This window comes from Xiphias gladius, chromosome 22, assembly GCF_016859285.1.
Source record: "Xiphias gladius isolate SHS-SW01 ecotype Sanya breed wild chromosome 22, ASM1685928v1, whole genome shotgun sequence".
NCBI classification, from domain to species: Eukaryota; Metazoa; Chordata; class Actinopteri; order Istiophoriformes; family Xiphiidae; genus Xiphias; species Xiphias gladius.
Genome location: NC_053421.1, coordinates 14846468 through 14867379, shown reverse-complemented (window position 1 = coordinate 14867379; position 20912 = coordinate 14846468). Strand labels below are relative to the sequence as shown.

General features: G+C 39.2%; 3 protein-coding genes and 1 long non-coding RNA gene across 15 annotated transcripts in view; 2 read left to right on the top strand and 2 right to left on the bottom strand.

The window, feature by feature from the left end:
* Window positions 1-239: 239 nt before the first annotated feature.
* Window positions 240-4655, bottom strand: LOC120783908. The gene is made up of 3 exons (XR_005706393.1): window positions 4455-4655; window positions 3166-3249; window positions 240-949 (listed from the first exon to the last, which is right to left on the bottom strand). It is a non-coding gene; the product is annotated as an uncharacterized LOC120783908 (long non-coding RNA).
* Window positions 2287-3828, top strand: LOC120783907 (allograft inflammatory factor 1-like). Its single transcript, XM_040117301.1, has 6 exons — window positions 2287-2383; window positions 2542-2603; window positions 2766-2832; window positions 2923-2964; window positions 3113-3278; window positions 3635-3828. Exons 1-6 carry the CDS (start codon window positions 2365-2367, stop codon window positions 3720-3722), a joined length of 444 nt encoding a protein of 147 aa, XP_039973235.1. The 5' UTR covers window positions 2287-2364; the 3' UTR covers window positions 3723-3828.
* LOC120783906 (casein kinase II subunit beta) lies at window positions 4123-7643 on the top strand. The gene is made up of 7 exons (XM_040117300.1): window positions 4123-4233; window positions 4642-4717; window positions 5469-5571; window positions 5656-5771; window positions 5858-5933; window positions 6061-6250; window positions 6730-7643. The coding sequence occupies exons 2-7, from the start codon at window positions 4646-4648 to the stop codon at window positions 6818-6820; spliced, it is 648 nt and encodes a 215-aa protein (XP_039973234.1). The 5' UTR covers window positions 4123-4233; window positions 4642-4645; the 3' UTR covers window positions 6821-7643.
* A 32-nt stretch (window positions 7644-7675) lies between these two features.
* LOC120783904 overlaps window positions 7676-20912 on the bottom strand; it is a 22355-nt gene continuing 9118 nt past the window's right edge. The window contains exons 18-31 of one of the 12 annotated variants that reach the window (XM_040117288.1): window positions 20651-20893; window positions 20270-20464; window positions 19863-20096; window positions 19166-19357; window positions 18293-18498; window positions 17885-17953; window positions 17708-17752; window positions 16964-17026; window positions 15201-15380; window positions 11218-11607; window positions 10530-10652; window positions 10196-10315; window positions 10033-10113; window positions 7676-9449 (exon numbers count right to left, since the gene is read on the bottom strand). In XM_040117288.1, the coding sequence (XP_039973222.1) occupies window positions 9420-9449; window positions 10033-10113; window positions 10196-10315; window positions 10530-10652; window positions 11218-11607; window positions 15201-15380; window positions 16964-17026; window positions 17708-17752; window positions 17885-17953; window positions 18293-18498; window positions 19166-19357; window positions 19863-20096; window positions 20270-20464; window positions 20651-20893 (2171 nt within the window). In that variant the 3' untranslated portion in view covers window positions 7676-9419. The other 11 variants (XM_040117290.1, XM_040117283.1, XM_040117284.1 and 8 more) reach the window with 11 other exon arrangements.

Here is a 20912-nt window from a genome sequence, read left to right as displayed (position 1 = left end):
AAGATTTTATCGAAAGATTGCATTGTAAACATGTCTCCATTTCATTTAAAATGATACATATGATTAGCTCTATTAATACAAACTGGATAACAAGGAAACAGTTTCTCTTCTTTTCAAGACAAACTCAAACAGGTTACAGTTTAATAGAAAGTCTTCCTCTTTTTCTTGAGCAGACTGAAAATTGGTAATACTGGACTTTACTAAGGGAAGGAAATTGTTATTTGGCTGTTTTAATATGATGAGAAGTAAAGTACGATCTTATAAAAGTAGTTGTGACTTCTTAATCGTTGTATTACTTACAAATACACACGCTTTCATCCTCAAATTTCTGGTATGGACTGAGGACTTGTTGGTTTGAAGGATCTGTGAGATAAAGTTAAAGATAGGATCTGTGAGATAAAGTAAACAAGGTGCTCCCCATCTGAAGGTGTAAGAGTCACATTCTCATAACCATCAACCGACTGCATAAGTGCACCTGATTAACAACAAGAGAACAAGCAGCCATAATAACACTACGCTGCACTGATGTCAGAGTTGAAAGAGCGCTTACACACATCAGACCTGCTGGTTGCCTGTGGGTTTGCTGTGTGACCGTCTGGGTCACTGAGTATGTGGTAAACGAAAACTCTTGTCAGTGCAGCAATCACGACAATCCCAATAATGACAAAGGCCACCACTGCAATAAATGTACGACTGTTCTCTTCCTTCCTGTTTGCCAATACAGTATAACTTTTTGTCAGTGCTGAGGAAGAGAGTTCCAGCCTTGACAGATTACACAGCTGTAGAGTCCCTCGTCAGAAGTTTTGTAAGAATCATCTGTCCTTCCCCCATCGGCTCCAAGTTTTACAAGATTTTTTTTTTAGGCCAAGCAAGGATAACTTTCATCTGATCTGCACCTGTGACATACTTCATCCATTTGACTCCGTAGCAGCTCTCTAGATCCGTCACACTGAAATGAAAACAAGGCAGAACTACATTATGTCTGCTTCTTGAAAAGCTGACACAGTCAATGTTTGAAAAAATGACACAAAAAATTACATGTGAATTATCAGCTTTCAGTGTCAGAACTGTAAGGCAGATCATTCAAGATTGCACAATAAATACCGTATATAAATCTGTTTGGCATCAGTTATTACATTGGTAATTTGTGCATAAATTCAATCACAGTCACAGTTGGTATACACCGAATACTCCTTTTGTTTACTGACTATAAAAAAGAAAACTGAATATGTAAGATACATTTATGATATTCACTGACTTAATCTGACTAAGAAATTATCCCGTGACCTTCTCACCTCTGCATTCTGATATAACTAATAACAGGTAGAGTTCTCCTAATAGTCATGGTGTAAAAATGTGCCATTTTCTGTGTAGTGAAGCGAGAAGACAGACAAAAGGCTATTATCTTCTGTGCTTTTGTTTTTTTTTTGTCTCCACCTGTTTTCAGGTCGTTGAGTTACACAGAGGTCTCATCTGGAAACTACCTGCACTGTCTAACATTATTTTGTCTTTCTGTTTGTTCATTTATGCGGCTGAGAATGCCACCATGTAGCAAGAACAAAACATTATGTCAGTGTGAGCACTGGCCATAACAGCACATGTTACATGTTACAGCACAGGTTCACGTTTAACTGTGAGCAGGGAAATTGATAGAGTAGCGCTACTTCTCCCTTTATTACCACCACTGAGGTACACTTGAGCCATGCAATTAGCTCCCAGCTGCTCCAGTGGTGCTGCTCAATGGTCAGCAGATCTGACTGTTTGTACTGAGCTGCTTCCAAGTATGAATGTGTGTAAATTCGTGAGAATGGACGGGGTGTTCCTGAAAAAGAGAGCCTCACTCTTAGTGAAACTTTCCCGACTAATAAAAAGTTTACAACATTTTTTTTTCGAAATCTGTCTCATAAGCCAATTATTTCTGCAGAGTACTGTATATTTCTCTCTGTTTACAAAAACATCTCTCCTTGCTGCATCATTCTTCCTTCCTTAATCAAAATGTTAACATATTGTTGAGCTGGTAAAAATACATCACTTTTTTCACATAGACTGTATGAGAGCTTATAAATTTGAATGAGCCCATCCTGACCATTACAAAGTAGGTATCCTGTATGCAAACGTCTCTTACTGATCAACACGACGGTGCTATTTCCTACCTTGTCTGGCGAAATTCAGATTAACTGTGAATGTTGTGGTTTGCATCCTTCACTTGACCTTTATTAGCTGCAACTTTAAAAACAACGTAGGAACCTGACTAACGCAAACTGAAACTTTGTCACCCCACTTCCTCTTCTGGCTCAATTTATAGAAACACCATCATAACTTTTTGCACTCTCACTTTAGTTTTCACAGTCTCTCTGCGCAGAAATGGATAACCGTGCTCAAGGTTAGTTTGCCTTTTTTCCGCTATGTCTGCTTGTCCTTTTACTATCTTTATATTGTCTTACAGCCAATTTAATCAGTGTAGTTAACACAACAGTATATTCTATATTTTTAATGGATAATTTGTCAGACTTCTGTGAATTGGTTGTTGTTTTCCCACAGGCGGTAAAGCATATGGTCTTCTCAAGGCTCATCAGGAAGAAAAACTGAACTCCATCAATGAGGTGTGTTGAACTCATAATTGATATCTTTAGGCAAAGTCATCAGGTTACAATAGCCAAAGTGTTTTCTACAGACAGAGGATGGACACAATTACACGACACCAGTGTGATACTAATAATTATATGCCCGATTCATTTTTTATCATTTATTCATCACTCTTCTAGGCTTTTGTCTCAGATCCCCAATATGCAGAAGAGGAAGACCTTGCGTCAAAGCTTGAACTGTTTAAAAGTGAGTTTTCACGGGCTACCAGTCCCTCCTCAGTGAATTGAGTGCATTGTCATAAACTTTGAAATGAGATTGTATTTGTTTGTATTGCAGAAAAATACATGGAGTTTGATCTTAATGACAAAGGAGAAATAGGTAAAACTCTGCCCCTCTTACAGCCCTAAAGTATTTCAAGCTACAGTGAGCAACTGTTGCTTTCAGTAGTGACTCACAACAAAATGTCATCACAAATTATTGATATGAGCGTCATTTAATTGCTTTGTTTGTTTTATCAATTTTATAGATATAATGGGGTTAAAACGAATGCTGGAAAAACTCGGACTAGCAAAAACTCACTTAGAGCTGAAAAAGATGATGTCAGAGGTGACTGGAGGGACATCGAAGGACACTATCGGCTACAATGACTTCCTGAAAATGATGCTGGGAAAAAGAAATGCAATTTTAAAACTGTGAGTATGAAATACTGGGTAATTCAGAGGGTGGGTGGAGACTCAAAATTGGTTCATGGGAGGATTAGGGTTAACGGGAGATTAAGTCCCCAAATTGTTCAATGATAAGCAAATAAATTTGTATGACGGTATGACTGGTTCTGGTGATGGCCTTAAGCCTAAATCTAGCTGATCAAATCACAAGTTTGTTATCAAAATCAACTTGTGTTTCAGTCTTAAAACCCGAGAAACAAAAACCTACCTGACAGAAGTACCAAAATGTCTGAAGACTGCACTGAATTTCTACTGTATTAATCTGCTTAAAGTTTACAAAAATGTCTTGTATAGCAGCTGACATGTAATTTCCTTCATTTAAGGATCCTGATGTTTGAAGGCATGGGGAAGGAACAGGAGCGAAAAGATGCTGGTCCATCTCATCGTAAAACCTTGTCAGACCTGCCCTGAAAGAGTTCTCCATTCTAAATGGGAATGGATGTCATTATGACTAATTTTCAGATTTAAAACTTTAAAACTCATGTCAATAGGAAAAAAAATCAAACATATTGTAAAAAGTGTCATTTTTATTAAATAATGGAAACTACATAAAATGTTTGGGCATTCTGTCTCGTGTGTATTAAATATAGGAATATCTTTATATCTTATTTATGGGTAAAGGCCAACATTTTACAGGCTAACATTTGAACCTATTTAAAAATAATCAAATCACAAATTCTATATAAAATATAGTTTTGTTGGAAATCCGTTAAAAAAATTAAATAGAATGAAAATTGTATTTTGTCCCTGTTCTTACTAAAACGAGTATATATAAATCGATATTGATAGACGTCCTTTCACTACGGTCATGAGGAGCTTAATTTTGAAAAATCTGGAAAACCGGAAGACGTATTTGTCATCGAGGGAGGGAGGAAAAAGTCACCAAGCCCGCAAGTTAATGCGTTAACTAATATAGAGGAGGGTGAGTAAAAGTGAATTTCTGTAAACAGTTATATACATGCAAGGGAAAGTATTTCTAACTACATGTTGCATTTACAATAATTCACTGCCTTACTATCTGTTAGACGTGTTAACGCCAACCAATGCTAGCAGGCAAGCTAGCGTGTAAATCAAGAGCTAACGTAGCAGGTTAGAGATGCAAACTCAGAAGGAAAATTGAAGATTATATAAAATATAACTCACATTTTTGTTAAATGTCCCAGAAAAATAACAGCTTTAGCATTTTTCACCTATGGTGTAATAAAAGGCTAATTCAGTGTTTGCAAAGTTTACATCGCGAGAATTTGAACAGCCGGTTTTTATCTGTTAGCCAACCAGTGAGGGTGTTAAGTGAATCCTGCTCCACCGCAACTCTGTTTTGGTTTGCCAGGAGGATGAGCAGCTCAGAGGAGGTGTCCTGGATATCCTGGTTCTGTGGACTGAGGGGGAATGAGTTCTTCTGTGAGGTTAGTCTCCTGGATGATTTTCAGTCTAATACTGGGCTATAAGACTGGAGCTTGCAACCGCATGTTCCCAGGGCTGACAGACTGCTGAACACCTTGCAGCCACTTCAGTCAACACAAAACTAATTACAGATTTAAACATTACATTTATTGCTTGTATATGGATGTATAGGGCTACCACGATTAGTCGCTTTTCATGCGTTTTTGTTTTTGTTTTATTTTATTTTATTGGCTTAATTCAGAGGTAACAACGTTTCATCTCAGCTCTATCTCTATGGTTGAAATAACAAATAAATATTCTTGGGCTTGCACTTCCTGTTTAACAGTACATCTCATATTTTTATTGCCTAGTAATGTAGTGTAAGTAATGTTTTCCCTATTTAGTAAGGTGTGCCATGTAGTGGTCTTACATTGAGACTTATAGTTTAGAGTTGCCTGTTACAGCCACTTCCCTCTGCTGTGTTTCACTGAAGCACATGGAGCCTTCTCTCTCAAAATAGCACCTTTGGGAGACATGTGGAAGGAAAAACACTTTAAAAAAAAATACTAAGGATAGTGTGGTAAATGTTGGCATCATTGTGTACCACAATCCAGCTCTAATTGTAACTCTTTCCTTTCTTCATCCGCAGCATCTAAGTAATCCTATTAAGCTCTTTCGTAATGCTTCCATATCAGTGTGCTGTGTTAATGTGGGGTTGCAACAGTAAATTATGCAATTATGTGGCGTTCATTGTCTTCTCCTGTTGTGTTACAGGTTGATGAAGACTACATACAGGACAAATTTAACCTGACAGGCTTAAATGAGCAGGTGCCTCACTATCGCCAGGCTCTGGACATGATTCTTGACCTGGAGCCAGGTGAGACTATAAAGGAAGTAGCCATGTGAAATCAGATAAAGCAGGGACAATGATTTAGCTGCCTCATTTGCTTTTCATTGACAGATGAGGAACTTGAAGATAACCCGAACCAGAGCGACTTGATAGAGCAGGCAGCAGAGATGCTCTATGGGCTTATACATGCACGTTACATCCTCACAAATAGAGGAATCGCACAGATGGTAGGCTGCTTCTGAATAACTTCAAACTCTTACATGCTCCATGACAAGAATCAGCAGTAATTTTTTTAAATTGTTATTCTCCGTAGCTGGAAAAGTATCAACAAGGGGATTTTGGCTACTGCCCCAGAGTCTATTGTGAGAATCAGCCAATGCTTCCTATTGGTAAGTCAGACTTTTTGTAACCTTCACATTGAACAAATTCTCCCTTACAGAAGAATCATGCCGCACCGGTGACTGTTAGTAGCTATGCAGACAAACTCTTCCATCATTTGTCTCCTGTCTGCTGTAGGTTTGTCAGACATCCCAGGAGAAGCAATGGTGAAGCTTTATTGCCCAAAGTGCATGGACGTGTACACCCCTAAATCCTCCAGACACCACCACACAGATGGAGCCTATTTTGGAACAGGATTCCCTCACATGCTGTTCATGGTGCACCCAGAGTATCGTCCAAAGCGACCAGCCAACCAGTTTGTGCCAAGGTTTGTTTGACTTGACACTCTGTCGTTTATCATTAGCATTAATGTTAACTAACATTAACTAAAACATTTTGCCACATTATATACTTGTATTAAAGTGTTTTCATTAGTTTAAAGCAGTGATAGGGGACCAAAACGCAGAAATGCCTCTGACCTCAGTAAGACTGGGTATCAAATCAAGCCAAATTTGTTTGTCCTCTACCACAAAGTATTGAAAACTGCCAAGTACAGAAAAGGTGGCATTTGACCCCTGGTCAGATTTATTTTTTACTCTCTTGAATCAGATATTTACTCATTTGAATCAAAATTTTGCTAATTTTAGACTTTTTTTTTTTGGTATCAGTGCTGAAACTCAGGTTATTGTTTTGGTATTAGTATAAAAGAATTTCAGTCACTACCCAGTCTCTAACCTCAGAGGATTAAAAAGAAATTTCTGTGTGTCCAGGAGGTGATCGTTTTTTTTGTTTTTGTTTTTTTTATAGGCTATATGGTTTCAAGATTCATCCAATGGCTTATCAACTTCAACTTCAGGCTGCATCAAGTTTCAAGAGCCCAGTCAAGACAATTCGCTAGAACTCTACTTTGACAAAGACATTGGACTCAAAGACTTTGTCGTTTACTACTTGTTTGAAGCAATGGATCATATGTTCCCAATAAATGCCCATAGAGCTCTCCAAACTCATCTGTGTTGAAACACTTTCAGATTCAGCCATTATCTCTCATTTAGTGAAACACTGTTACACTATAGCAAGTTACTTTTTTCTGTGTTAAACATGTATTTTTCCAAAAGGATCTATTTCTTGATTGGTTGTTTAATTTATGTCAATTAATCTTTTCACATTTTAGGGCTGTTTCTCTAAAACAGAAAAGTGGCTTTAACTCAGTGATAATCAAGGCCACAGTTTGCTTTGTGGCTGCAGGTGATTGAATGTAACAGGAAATCTTGCCACCAGCCCCCGACAGGTTTGCCCTATCAGTTATGTGGTCGGTCAGTACTTAGGAAATTTAACATGAAATTGCTTCAAATCATTAACTTGTGTTGCAGAACAAATGTTGGAATGTGCATTAACTTTTATTCTGTTAAAATTAAGAATTTTTATTGGAAATGTGATGAGGTGCTATTTCCGAGAAACAGTGAATACCAAATTAGAGGCAGAGAGTAAGAGTTCATCTTTAAAATGGACCTATGCATGCTCAATTTTTTTTACACTGTCTACTTTCCGCTAGATTCTTCAGGCAACTGTAACAATATTTTCCTGAAAATTCTGTATTTGTAGTTTCATCTTGTTTACATTATGGCATTGGACTCTAGACAGATGTGACATTTTCTTCCCCCTCAACAGTTTGGTGTAGATTTGACTCCCACTATGAAACAAGTGAATATTAAATATTTATTTCTTACCAAGATCTGATTCATGTATGCTTCACATAGACAGCCCATCGAAAATGCAAAATAATGCATATTTTATTTTTTCATAAAAAGACAGGGATAAGTCACAAAGCAACAATATTTTCCATTGTCTAAAAACTATTTTTCTTACTGTGAAATTCTACATTTATTTTTCCAGGAGAGTTTGCTGCGGTTGTCCATGTAGCTACAATACCAATGGCTTCTTTTTGGGTTAAAAAGTTTGCTAACAAACATGCTATCTAAAAGGGATTCATATATTTAAAAGGATTTTCTCTTCTATGGAAAGGAAAACAGCAAGAGAGACAGCAATCTACTTAGACTATATGGTAAAAAGACTTTACAAACTTGGTTGATAACGAATGCAATATTTAACATTGTGACATCTTTAGTGGAGGCCTGGAAACCAGCTTGTGTTGAAACATCACAGCACATCAAATCACATTAAACATTTCCTACTTTACAAATAAATTACTGTATAGTAGAGCATGTAAAAAAGACAACTTGTGCTCCTATGAGATAAAAGCCACATATACTGGGACAGCTGCCTTCACCTTGTACACGTGTGGTTACTGTGACAGACAAGCTTTTATATTAATTGACCTCACTTGGCTGAACATAAATGTACATTTAAAGTAGAGATGGATATACATATATGGACATTCCTCATACAATCATATGGAGGTCTGTAGTCCTACAAACAATATCAAAACCTGAGATAAACAGACCAAAGCTTGTAAAACGTTTCTTATCAACCAAATATATTCAAAGCAATTACGACTTCTATGCTACTGAATAAAACAGGGCTGAAGTAAGCATTCCATTGTCATATGTAAATTGTTAAAGGTTTGATAAACTTGGTGGACCACAAGAGGAAACGAATAAGAATGATTCAGGCAAGACAGGCAAGAAGGTCTTAAATAGAGACCTCAAAATTCAGTAAACAGAACAATGGCAACCCACAATTTGAGCAGATGGATATGAATAACTTAAAAACCTCAATTTGTACAAATACTATAAAAGCATTAATTCTATAAAATAGAGAAATATTTCAAAATAGATCAATTTTTAATTCAAACTTTACAATAGTGTGTAGGCTACCGGTTCTTGGCTAGTTTGGGAAGAAGATTTAGGTTCTTATTTTTTACCTGAGCAGTGAACAAAGCCAAACAAACATCCAGATTGGAGCACATAATATCTTTGTTCACATATTGATGCGAGGTATGTCATTTCATTACAAAAAAAAAAAAAAGTCTCTCCTCAATTAAATAACCAAGTAAACAAAAAGAAAAATAAGTGTTCCCTTGAATGTTGTCTTAACGTTCCCCTAGCAGCACCAAGGGAATGAATGCTGGTAATGTCGTCTAAGCTAGAATGGAATCAGTGCATTTGTATAAAATTATCAATGTAAAAACCACTAGGAAAATAAAAGCATTTAAAAGCAAACATAACTGAGATCCATTAACTGAAAATGCTGTCTTTTAACCAATAAAAGTGTATTTGCTAAGCTTGTCGAACAACAGGATAAGATAAGCATTTAATCAAAATTCGAGATCTGTGCAGCCCTCTACCTAGAATGAAAAGCTCAAAAAAAAAAAAAAATTCTAACATTTATCTACTCATCAATAACTTTAGGTGCACATTTATTTCTTTTTGGATATGTGTGTGCGTAGATAGAGCTGGTCAGTGTGTTGATTGTTTCACTCTGATGAAGGGATGTCGTAAGGTGGAGAGTAGGAGGAATAAATGAAGGTGGTGATTCAGTTACAGTGCTGATGCTCCACCATCTTTCTCCTGCAAGACAGACATTAGTTGCATTTGCCCAAATCAGTAAAGTCAAAACTGTCATCATCATCTTCATTAAACGGTACTTAATGGAAATTTAAACTATTTGGGAAATACACTTTCTGGCAAAGAATTAGACGATAGGTTGAGACCACTCATGTGTTAAATGTGAAGCTACAGCTAGCAGCAAATTATCTTGGTTTAGCATAACTACTGGACGCAGGAGAAACAGCTAGCCTGGCTTCAGAAAGTCACTGCTCCCGACCAAGAAATAGTCGGGCACAAAATCTCCCCTAAACCACAAATTGTTGTTTTTACACTTTGATTTTTCTATGAATTAAACAACTGAGATAAATTGTTTTAATAAGTGATCTTCAGAGGTGCTGTGGATTTTTTTAAATTTTCTATTTTATTTTATTTTTTTTAACCTATGGAGACAGAAACATGCTAGCTGTTTCCCATTGTTTCCAGTCTTTGCGCTAAGCGAAGATAACTTTCTCCTGGCTGTAGCTTCGTATTTAACAGAAAGCTTCCAGCTAGAGAGTGAATAAACATAATTCCCATATTCTGTCCAGTACTGTTGGCTTTATACCTTATCTTGGTCAATGTCAGAGTCTGCAGTTATGACAATCCTTTTCTCCACACGAGTCTCTGAAGATCCACTTTTCACTACCTGGTAGAGGGAAGAAAAAAATGAAACTGAGAGCCAAATAAAATAAAACTGAAAAGCCAAGAGCAGGATTTGTCCGGCTGACCTTTGAGATGTGAGTGGTAGTGGTGGTGACTGTGGTGCCACTAGTGGTCTCTGAGGTAACGGTCTTGAAGCTGGCCACAGTTGTGTCATCTTTGTCCTCGTCTGTCCCATCAACTGTCACCTGAATAAAACACCAAAGAAAAGGTAGACTGAATAATCACTTTAGATTATGTGACCCTTAGCTTCAGCCAGGGAAGGTGCTGTGCTGCCTCATGCTCATTTGGGAGCCCCTGGCCTGGTCCTCCCAGACCTGCTTATAGTCAGCTCGTGCTGCCATCTCATCCATGCAATATAGCTCAGACAGATCTGGGCTGAGCAGGTGCTGGAGCCCCTACCTTTGAAGATTCATAGGTGAAGGCCTTGGTCGGGACGATAGGGACGTCTTTGGTGGAGATGCCAGTGGGTAAGGAGCTGGAGACAGCTGAGATGGTGACTGTCTGGGTCTGCACCAGAGGGGGCTGTGGATGGGAGCATAGCCCCATGAGTGGCTGTTTAACCAGACACTTCGCACCTCACAGCAACCGTTTTATTTCACACCATGCATTCCCTTCTAAGCCTTTGCTGTGCGGATTGATTTTCCCCGCAACAGCCCTTTCTTCTCACCAAATTTATATCAATTAGGATTTTTGGAGACAACATCCTTTTTAACCCCCTTCAAACCACCAGCTATAACAGAGGGGAAATGGAAATGGAAAATATCAAGCCATAAGTGGGTTGGAAAGATGAAGAAAGTAAAGTCAATGCGTCAGAAACGTTTTGTGGCAGAGAAGAATGTGCCGGTGTTAAAATGACCCATCACCATAGTTGAGAACTTAGCAAACCACTGTGCAACACATCTGCAGCAACCAGAGTTACCTCTGACTATGATGAGCATAATTCACGACACACTAATACTCCCTTTACAGTTTCGCAAGTTAAATGCAATGGTGCTGCAAAGGAGTGAGCAGGTGTGGCAGTCTTGAAATCATACAGAGGCCAAGCAGAGATAGAATCAGCATCACCCTGAGGGAGTCAGGAGGCTACCTGAAAGCAGCGTATGACCTGCGGACCATCGCTCCTGAAATAGGAGGCTGGGGAAGATCCAACTATCCTCCCAGAGCACTCCAACACTCCGGGATATGATCCTCCTTCCTCCTGGGTCTCATCTAAAGCTTTACAGTGTGGTTCAAGGGAGGGAGGCAACTGCGCCATCTCAACCTCTACGATGGGCACCAAGGAGGTCTCAAAAACGACAACCTCGTCTTGATCACACGACTCTTCCTCAACAGGAGCACCGTGGGCTTCGACACTATCAGGCTCACTCTTGTGGCACACAGTGGGCCTGGGTATGGCTGACAAGCCCAAACTGCTGCTGGTTTCCTCATGTGCAGCCTTTGTCTCTGAACCATTGCATAGGGAACTAATGCTCACACTCTAAAAAAGACAAAACATAGGCACTATGTGATCATGGGAAGGTAAAGTATTTCCTAATGACATGGTGTAACAAGCCAAATTTACAAAGATTATAAATATGCATTCATGCAAGTCAAAAATATGCAACTATGTATATATTATGTACACACAGTATCCATTTTATGAGGCACTACAGATCTATAGGAAGAAAGTTGTGGTCTAATCAGGTTTAGCTGCACTGTTTTAATGCCAAAGCTTAACAAAACATATTGGAGGCCATTTGCATCACAATGGCCACAATCTACCCCTTTCCATCCAACACGTGCTACAGTAGGTGACCAAGTAAAATGGATACTGAATATAGGTTTAGCTTGCATATTGTATATATTTCATCAATGAATATAATTTAGTATGTGTCAGAATGAAACTGGTTTTTCTTTTGTTTGAATCTTCATTCAAGAAGGAGGGATTACAAAAATGACATACACTAATAGTACAGCCATGGACTTATAATGTAATTGAATTTAAAAAAAATCTGAAACTTAAATGACAAAATCTACAATCCTTGAAAGGATCAAACAGTCATTTGTACTGTATATGGAATGCCTTTTATTCTTTGGTCAAAGTTGATTGTCAAAAAGTCATGCAACAAGACATCTCTTGAGGTTGCTACATACTGCCTTGCCAAATACTGGCAAAGGACAAAGAGGATAGTAAGTATTACAATTAAGCTGCCTTGAGGTCTCCCATCAAAGGAAACACTATACTGTGACAAAGAATATTCCCAGTAACCAGATTAAAATGCAAGTTTTCATTAATGTTGTCTAGTGCTTACTTAAAGTGTGTTCTGGAAAAAGATATATTAAAAAAAAAAAATAAATAAATCACATCTCAGTGATCAGCTTATCCATAGACAATATCCTAAGACAACTGACAATATAAATGCAGCTCAAAATGTGTATAAAAGCAGGCTCAAAGTGAGATGGTCAGACATTAAAAACCAGACAAAAGTCATTTGTTAGGTAATAATGGTTGATTGGTTGCTATTGTTAAAGTCCAAATGATATCACAGAAAATGCAAAAGAGTAGTGGGTTGATTGTCATTTTCAGTCCTTATCAGTCTTCGGAGAACACGTCTGTCTCTGACTGTAGAACCCAGGGAAATTGTGCCGCAGTGGGAAACAGAAGGAATGAAAGTCTTTTTTTCACAGAGGCCAGAAAAAAAAGGAAGGGGCAGCTTCTCGAGTGGAGCAGAGGATGAGAGATGAAGAGATGCTACAGTGATGTTGCAGAGGAGGCGAAGGAAGGTGAAGTGGCAGGAGAAGAGAAAGCTAGAGGTTGATTGGTAGATGGACTAGGCATGGTCTCCACGGGTCACACTCACACCTGTGTGGGGTTTCCGCAGGGTTGAGACGGCCCCTCAGCTGCGTTTGGAGTAGAAGTCTAGAAGGGGGCCGCGTGGGAGGCGGATGACAAACTGAGGGGTAGGAGGAGGAGGGGGAAGAGAGATGAGAGGGAGGAAAATTTGAAATGTCTGCAATGATCGACAGGGAACTGAACTTGTAAAAGCCAGCTGGGCATTAACCGATTTTATTTAAAAATCTAAAATTTGGACCTAATAGCAGACCAGACGTGTTTATTTTAACAGAAATGGGATTTTGACATGAATTTTGGCTCTCTAGAGCATGGAAATGTTGCTGGCACATGCGTTTTAACATGCCTTTTTTTATATTTCCATGTCCTACATATCAAGTGAAGACTGAAAAGACTGAAAATCATCCACACTTGAAGTAATCAAAAAAGGGATGCATTTTTTAGTTTTTGAGAGAGGAACTCTCTCAGTAAGCTAAGGTCAACTGAGTCAGTCTGGCCAGAATGAGCTCGTGCCTCTAGTCTGACGATGTTAAATCGACACAGACGCCCTGTGTGGTGTTGTGTCTGAAATCTGAAATAACATTAAGCTGTGATAAGAGATTAAAAACATCGGTTGCTTAGAGCCTGTAGCAGGTATCTATACAACCAACAGTAGCTTATTTTTTAAATTATCCCCACCATTTTAGTCCATTAGCTCTAGTAGGACCAATTCTTTTGCAAACAATGTTCTGTGCTTCCTATAAATATTTACTTTCCTCACAGTAGGAACCTTAGTCTTGGTCCTATAATACACATTTACTCTCACTGAAAGTTAAGCAGAAAAACAAATTGGCTTGTAAAACCGAGCATAAACAATGTGTGTCCACTACACTAGGCAGACAACATTTGACCACTGTCACATTTTTATCTGCTTCCATCAAACGCCTTGTACGTTTGCTGATTCATTTCCCCACTGCAGGCTCCAAGTTGTCAGTTTTACTTTGCTTGCATTTCAGTGCATCTCTAATGCATCCTGACAATATGATATACTTGGGGGCATTAATCTCCAAGTGTAAAAGTGGTTTATGTCAAGCAGTTATGATGCAATTGATTAATGTCTCACTGAAAGGAATACAAAATGAACCTCAATAGATGACACTTGTTTATTCATGCGACAGCAGCTCAACTAGATTGGCGTTGTGTGTCTGGTCCACTTAAGAGCTTTCATGTAATCATTTTCACCGCAATACAACTATTAATGCCAGTAATAGTACAATTATATTAGTTTTGTACTGGAATCCTTATTGTCATTTACTATAGGGAGAGTGGGGCAATAACCGCTGATACAACTGTGAATGAGGCCTTGTCTCTTCATGGATAAACAACCAAAGCTTTGAGAAAGCAGCAGCCAACACCGAAAAAAAAGAAGGTAAAAGCAGTGTGAAAAGAAAGCAAAGCAAAGAGTTTTAAATGCAGAGAGCATGTTTAACAATCAAGGAAGGACAGAGGAGAGGGGAAAAAGTAACAACTGGTCAGTGTCCGAACGTGCAAATACTCAAGAGAGGGGTCGTCTTTGAGTCATGCAGTACATTTTCAAAGTCTGGTCTGTCAGTCATGCAATACGAACCTGTCAGGGTTCAGAGGCATCCAATGCAGGTAAGACAAACCAAAGTGAGTTCTCAGAGTATTAAATGTGTCCCATATTGCCTCACCCACATCAAGAACAAAAGCACAGACCCTATTCAACAAGACAAACTGCATTCTTCATACACATGCATGTGTTAAATACCACATGCCATGTCCTGAATGGGTCTGTACATGCACACATGATCCATTATACTCAAACTGTCAGAGAACCAAGAATGACAACTAGATGAGCCTGAGCCCCTCTTGTATCAATTTCTTTGGTTTGCATAATTCAACCTTTAAAATTACACAAACATAAAAATTACTCGAACAGAAGATGTTACCTAGAATTTCAGGTTCTTCTGTTCAATTACAAATCCATGCACACTGCTCACATTAGCGCAGTGATGTTTTTCAATGAAGTACAATAATCTCCTAAAATGCAGAGCCATGGCAAATAAATGTGATTAGGCATATTTATTCAACTTCAACCAAGTCAGTTCAGGAACTGATGACCTTAGTGAGGTTAGTCAACGGAAAATTCATTTATTTGCATGATTTCCTCCAGTTCCTGAACTGACAGACTTCGGCTAAATCAAGTATTTGGTAGTGGGTGGTTTTTGTGGAAGACTTACCCCATCCGCACTGGTCAGAGGCTGACCATTGATACCCAGGGTGCGGAACGGAGAGTGTGTGGACAGGCGCTTGTCCCACTCACTGGGCCTGGGCTCAGGGACGGCTTCCATGAAGTTCCTCTTCAGCTTACTGATACTGGCATGATGCCTGAGCAGGTCCTCCTGAGGCTTAGCGAACTCCTAAACAGAGGAAATTTGAAGGGAGAAAGACAATGTGGTGGTGGTGGGGTGCAGGAAGAGGGCAACAGGAAATTTGGTAGAGATAAGTGGAGCAAGGGAACAACAAGGGGAGAAAAAGTACAAAGTGAGGATAGATAGTGAAAGTTGGATGGGAAGAGAAAGGATAGATGAGGGATATGTTCATAGGTGGGAGAGAGGGAGAGATTAACAGGGGAGAATAAAGAAAAGTGAAAAAAGTCAGATTATGTCACTTTCCTGCAGTTTCTGTACAATTTCTGTTGACTTATGGCTGATTAAATAAATAAGCAGAAGCAGGGTTAATTGGTGATTCTCAGGGAACATAAATTGGAAGGGGCCCAATAATCAAGATGGTCAGCCATGTGGATTCTTGATAGATTATCAGCAACTCCTTTTCAAAATGTAAATTAGGTCTGTCAGCTGATTAATGAGGCCAGATTTTGGTTTATAAAAGGAAAGGTTCAGGGGAGATTCAGAGGAGTCTGTGCCATGATTTATCAAAGTCGGTTATCACTTGGCGTTGTGGATGAGTAAAAGCTGTTTATTACACAACAAAGCATTAAGGATCTATTTCATAACATTGGGCTTGCAGTGACACGCGTCGTGAAAACAGGCTGCAAATCAAAGAGCAGAAGAGGTGATGGTAGCAGACATGGCACAAGTTGTCAGAGATGAAGCGTCAGTATAAATGGAAACCTGTTCATTTAACACAAATGAACAAAAGCAGCACTGTTGGGCAACATTTAGCATCAAGTTGATCTTTATGGAAAACTGCAAGATATTGACAACCATCTTACCAAACATAATGCATAATGTGTTCTACCTGATGAATTGTTTGTTAACTGTTAGTCATGAATTATTGTGGTGCTACAGAGCAACTTAATGATAAGTGTTTCTCCAAATGTCATTCCTGTCATACATAACAGCAAAATGTATAATTATTTTGATTTTCATTTCTATGGTCAAAGATTTCATTTACATAATTGCTGATAGTGCGCAAGGCATTACTGGCAAGTTAGAAAATGAGATGAAGGTAGAAAATGCTAAAGCAGGAACAGGAGAATACTGATGATCTTGAAAATATATATATATATACACTCTTATATAAAAATGGAGCAGTTTGTGAATCCTGGTTTGAAAAGCTCTTGCTGTCTGTGATTTGCTTAGACCTTAGCTCATCAACCATATCCCAGGGCTGATCATTAGGGACAGTTTAAGGATGCTAGCATCCTTAACAAGTTTGTGTATACCAATGCAAGTGTAAGAATCCTGACCATAACCTAATAATTGGTGGTTGTAAATTCAACAGCACTCTCCTGAAACAACTGGATTAGAGTTCCATTGCCACACAAACACACACACACACACACACACACACACACACACACACACACACACACACACACACACACCCACCAATTTATCTACAGCCAATCATTAACGCTGGAGCAAAAAGTGTGAATCATGCCACACAAGCGTCACAAGCGTGATGGAAAACAGCAGCCAGTGTGCCAAAGAGCAAGAAAATACAGCTAGAGACTGACATCTCCAGAAGGGATACAAACCTCCAACATTAAAAGGCTATGTCTCATATAAATTGAGTCACCCTCAATTTTCTTAGCTCTTTTCTGTGAAAAATGAAAAGAACAAAAAAAAGTATGGGTTTGTTTCAGTTTACCTGTAAGCTGGCATCAAACTGCCACACCTTGGACATGCATACTACGAAGTTCACTAAAGTGTTAATACAACATAGAAGAGGAGTGCTGAAGAGTCTGCATGCAAAATAGATTGGGGACAAGTCACCGTAGGGGCCAAACTGCAATGTACTAACGAAGCAAAGAACCTTAGGCTCTAGAGGCCTGACTTAAGATTAAATTTTTTTTATAATGAGCAAAGAAATAAAGAATGGTGGAGTGACAGCAATGTGATAGAACACCATTTATCATGCCCCTTTTTAGTAAAGTGCAATTAATCTATAATCATGCATGTGTACATTCCAGGGTTTACAACAGAAAGCAATGAGAAGTAATGAATGCTTTGTTAACTTTTAAACAGAGACAAAGATGATCTCTTCATATTAACGTTCCAGTTACTCAATGCTTATAGTTTCTATCTATTCGTACATTTTTCTACCTCTTACAATATACTGCATGTGCATCGAAGCTGACGTGGATTTCATTTAAGACCTAGCCATATGGAAGCACAACATGAGAAGAGGATGAAATTAGTCTTTTGGATGAGAAGCTTGATATCATCAGAATAGAGGTGAAGAAATGGCTACGGAAGCAATATGGGGCTAAGAATCTGACCTTTCGCATTCGCACCACCTCCGTGCTGATCACCTCTGACTCGTGCTACCCCAGGGAGGAGAGAGGGACACGTGTTAGCATCCTCTGCTCGTTGGCTTTAACACTCACAGCTCAGCCATAGTGGAAACACGTCTTGTATGGAATATGACATGCAAAAGGCCAGTGTCTGACACTAACCTGAATGTCCCCATTGATGGTGGATATCAGTGAAGATTCTACTTCTCTCTGGTCCCTCCACACTGCTGGCTACAGCAGCAAGAGAGACACAGTTCAAACTCAGACACAGAGAACAATCTCTGCTTGCTGCTTTAGCATCTTTCATTATTAAAGACCAAGAAGAATTTACAATAAAAGAGTTGTTCTTAATAGTTATGATTATCTAAAAACAAAATACCAAGGCAGTCCCTATGAGGACACATCATTAATAATTTGTTGATCTTCCACTGACACCTGCTATTCTGTTAGGCATACATGGTTTACATACATACAGTATGCGATGCTACATTTTTCCTGCACATAAACTTTTGGACTTCTGCTGAAATTACAACACCAACTTGTAAAATAGCGATCACAGAAACTGAATACCTTGACTTCAGGCACAGCCTCTATTTTTGAGGGCTCCACGGCTTCTACTGTGACCTCCAGCTTTCTTTCCTCCTGGTGGCTGGTCTTGATTGGAGTGGAGGTCTGGGGCTGGTCGAAAGGGGCCATGGGGATCCCTGCCTCAGCCAGAGCAGCCTGGGAGAAGACTGGCGCACTGACAGGACGGGCGCCCCTCTGTGTGCTCACCACTGGACACAATACAGACCAAATGGAAATGTGAATAAAAGGAAATATGTTTTATGGAGGGATGGGATTCTATGCACATTTGACATGTTAAAATCTTCTCAAGTGAGTAAAATGCAGTTGAAACAGCTATAAACATAAAAATACAGAAACACACAATAGCGCATCTATGTTGCCACATCATACTTACACACTTGAGCCTCGATGTAATCAGGTAATAGCACACATTGCAGGGGTATACTGTACCTTAAATGCTTCATTGACTCCCTTTTATAAAGCAGAGCCTACGGTGGGCCAGAAGCGAATATTCACAAAGTGGAATGAGAGCAAAAGCGCAGTTTAGTTCTTGTTACGATCCAATGATGGATGCAAAGGCAGATGATGTTAGGATGCGAAGAGCTTAAAAGCTCAATGAGGCTGAACTGGTGAAATGCTGAGATTAAGAAAACATTATTTCTTCAATCTGCAAAACATAGTGCAGTTAGAGGTCTCTGAATAACAGTGAATGTGCACTGCCACCTGCGGAGACATTCTCTTGTGAAGAGATCACAAGAGTATCCTGTAAACAGGCCGCAAATGTTAATAAGCGTTTCATGAAGGGAAGAAAGCGTGAACATATGTGAGCTGTCGCCCTGAAAAACAACAAACCTAAACAGGTCCAAAAAAAAATACCTGACTCTTTGAGGCCAACATCTAGTAGAACAAACCAGTCATCATTGACATGTGTGTGTGTGAGTGGACGTCTTTCCTCCAGGATCCGTTTCTCAAACAGTGGTCTCGTCTCAGAAATAGCTATCCTTGTTTTGGCCACAGCAGTTGGAACTCTGACCTTTGCTGGGATCTGGATGCGCGCAGGGACAGCGACTAATACAAACATACAATCAGGTATTATTGTGGAAGTAAGGTGCAAATTATTAGGACACCTGCATTTACAGTGAAATTGACTTCCCAGCTGAATCTGAATAAAACTGTTAAAATGACAAATTAAATGGCTGCCTAGTGTTGAGACAAAGTAGATGTGCGTAATAGGGGGGCAGATAAAGAATAACTATATTGCATAACATACTACAATGGAAATGTTTGTATGTAGAGCTGGACTAAATCATTTAGATTATACAATATTTCTTTGGTATCCCATCCAGAGGAATAAACCAACCATCTTCCACCTTTCATTCAGTGGCTGCCACTACATTGACAATATGCTCAACCACAGCAAATAAAAACGGAAACATAATGGTATATAAATCTGATTCAAATATATTTTATCATTTAATTTTGATGGCCCGTTTTCAGGCTTCAAGCCTCAGGCACATGTACGGGCCAGCCCTTTTAGAACAGTGTGTGCAGACTCTTTGGCAATATGAGGTACCTGGTGGTATGACAACAGGCTTTTCTCGGATGATGTCGAACAGGACAAACCAATCATCTCCTCCTCCTCTCTCTGATGGTGGTGCAGTTTGGATTGGTCTTATCTCAGACAAACGTCTCTCATCTTGCCTGCTGGCCACACCAATTATCCTCTTCTTCCATGTACTAGTCTCTGTGGTTGTCACTTCAACCTCAAACGTTTTCCTCATATCCGGAATAATCACAACACGGGTAGCTGGCACAAACAGACAAAGGACTGAGTGACGCTACTATACCCACCGCACAAATATTCAGACCTAAAAGCAAGTTAGAAGCTGGATAAATTTAACAATTTGCACAGAGTAAATGTCTTAAAAGATAATGTTTCAGAGTGAATTCTGACTGGGTGCAAACTTATGAACTGAATACCTGATGGTAGTATGACTGCTTCTTCACGAATAGTATCAAACAGCACAAACCAGTCGTCATCTCTCTCTGGCAGTGGCTGGGAAGGCTGTGGTCTAATTTGGTCACGATCAACCTGCTGAAACTTCTGCTCTTTGCTTTTCACTTCAATTTGATGTTCAACACTTGGATAAATTTGGCTCGGCACTGCCAGAGAAACTGAAAACGAACAGGATTTAAATTTCAGCTTCAGCCACAAGTGGAGAACCTGACAGAGGCCCTGTATTTTTAAAATGGAAATCATTTCTGGATAGATTGCTTGACACACAGTTCATTTGTAAGAATTTCTCCTCTGGTAAATTTAAGTGTGAAAAGAAAATAAAGGCATTTGAAGGCTGTGTGTACCTTGAGGCACATATGAAGTTTCTCTGGGAACAACATCCAGCAGCAGAAACCAGTCATCATCTCTTTCTCTCACAGGCTGGGATATTTTCAGCTCTGGGACAATTTGAATGGGAAGCTTCTTTTCCTCTTTCTGCCCCAGAGCCTCTTCAACAACAACCTCCTTCTTGGACTCCACTGCTATTGTTTCCACCATAGCAGAACTGCTTTCTTCAGGATAAACCTTAACATACTCGGCCATTGTAACTAATGACAAAGAGAATAA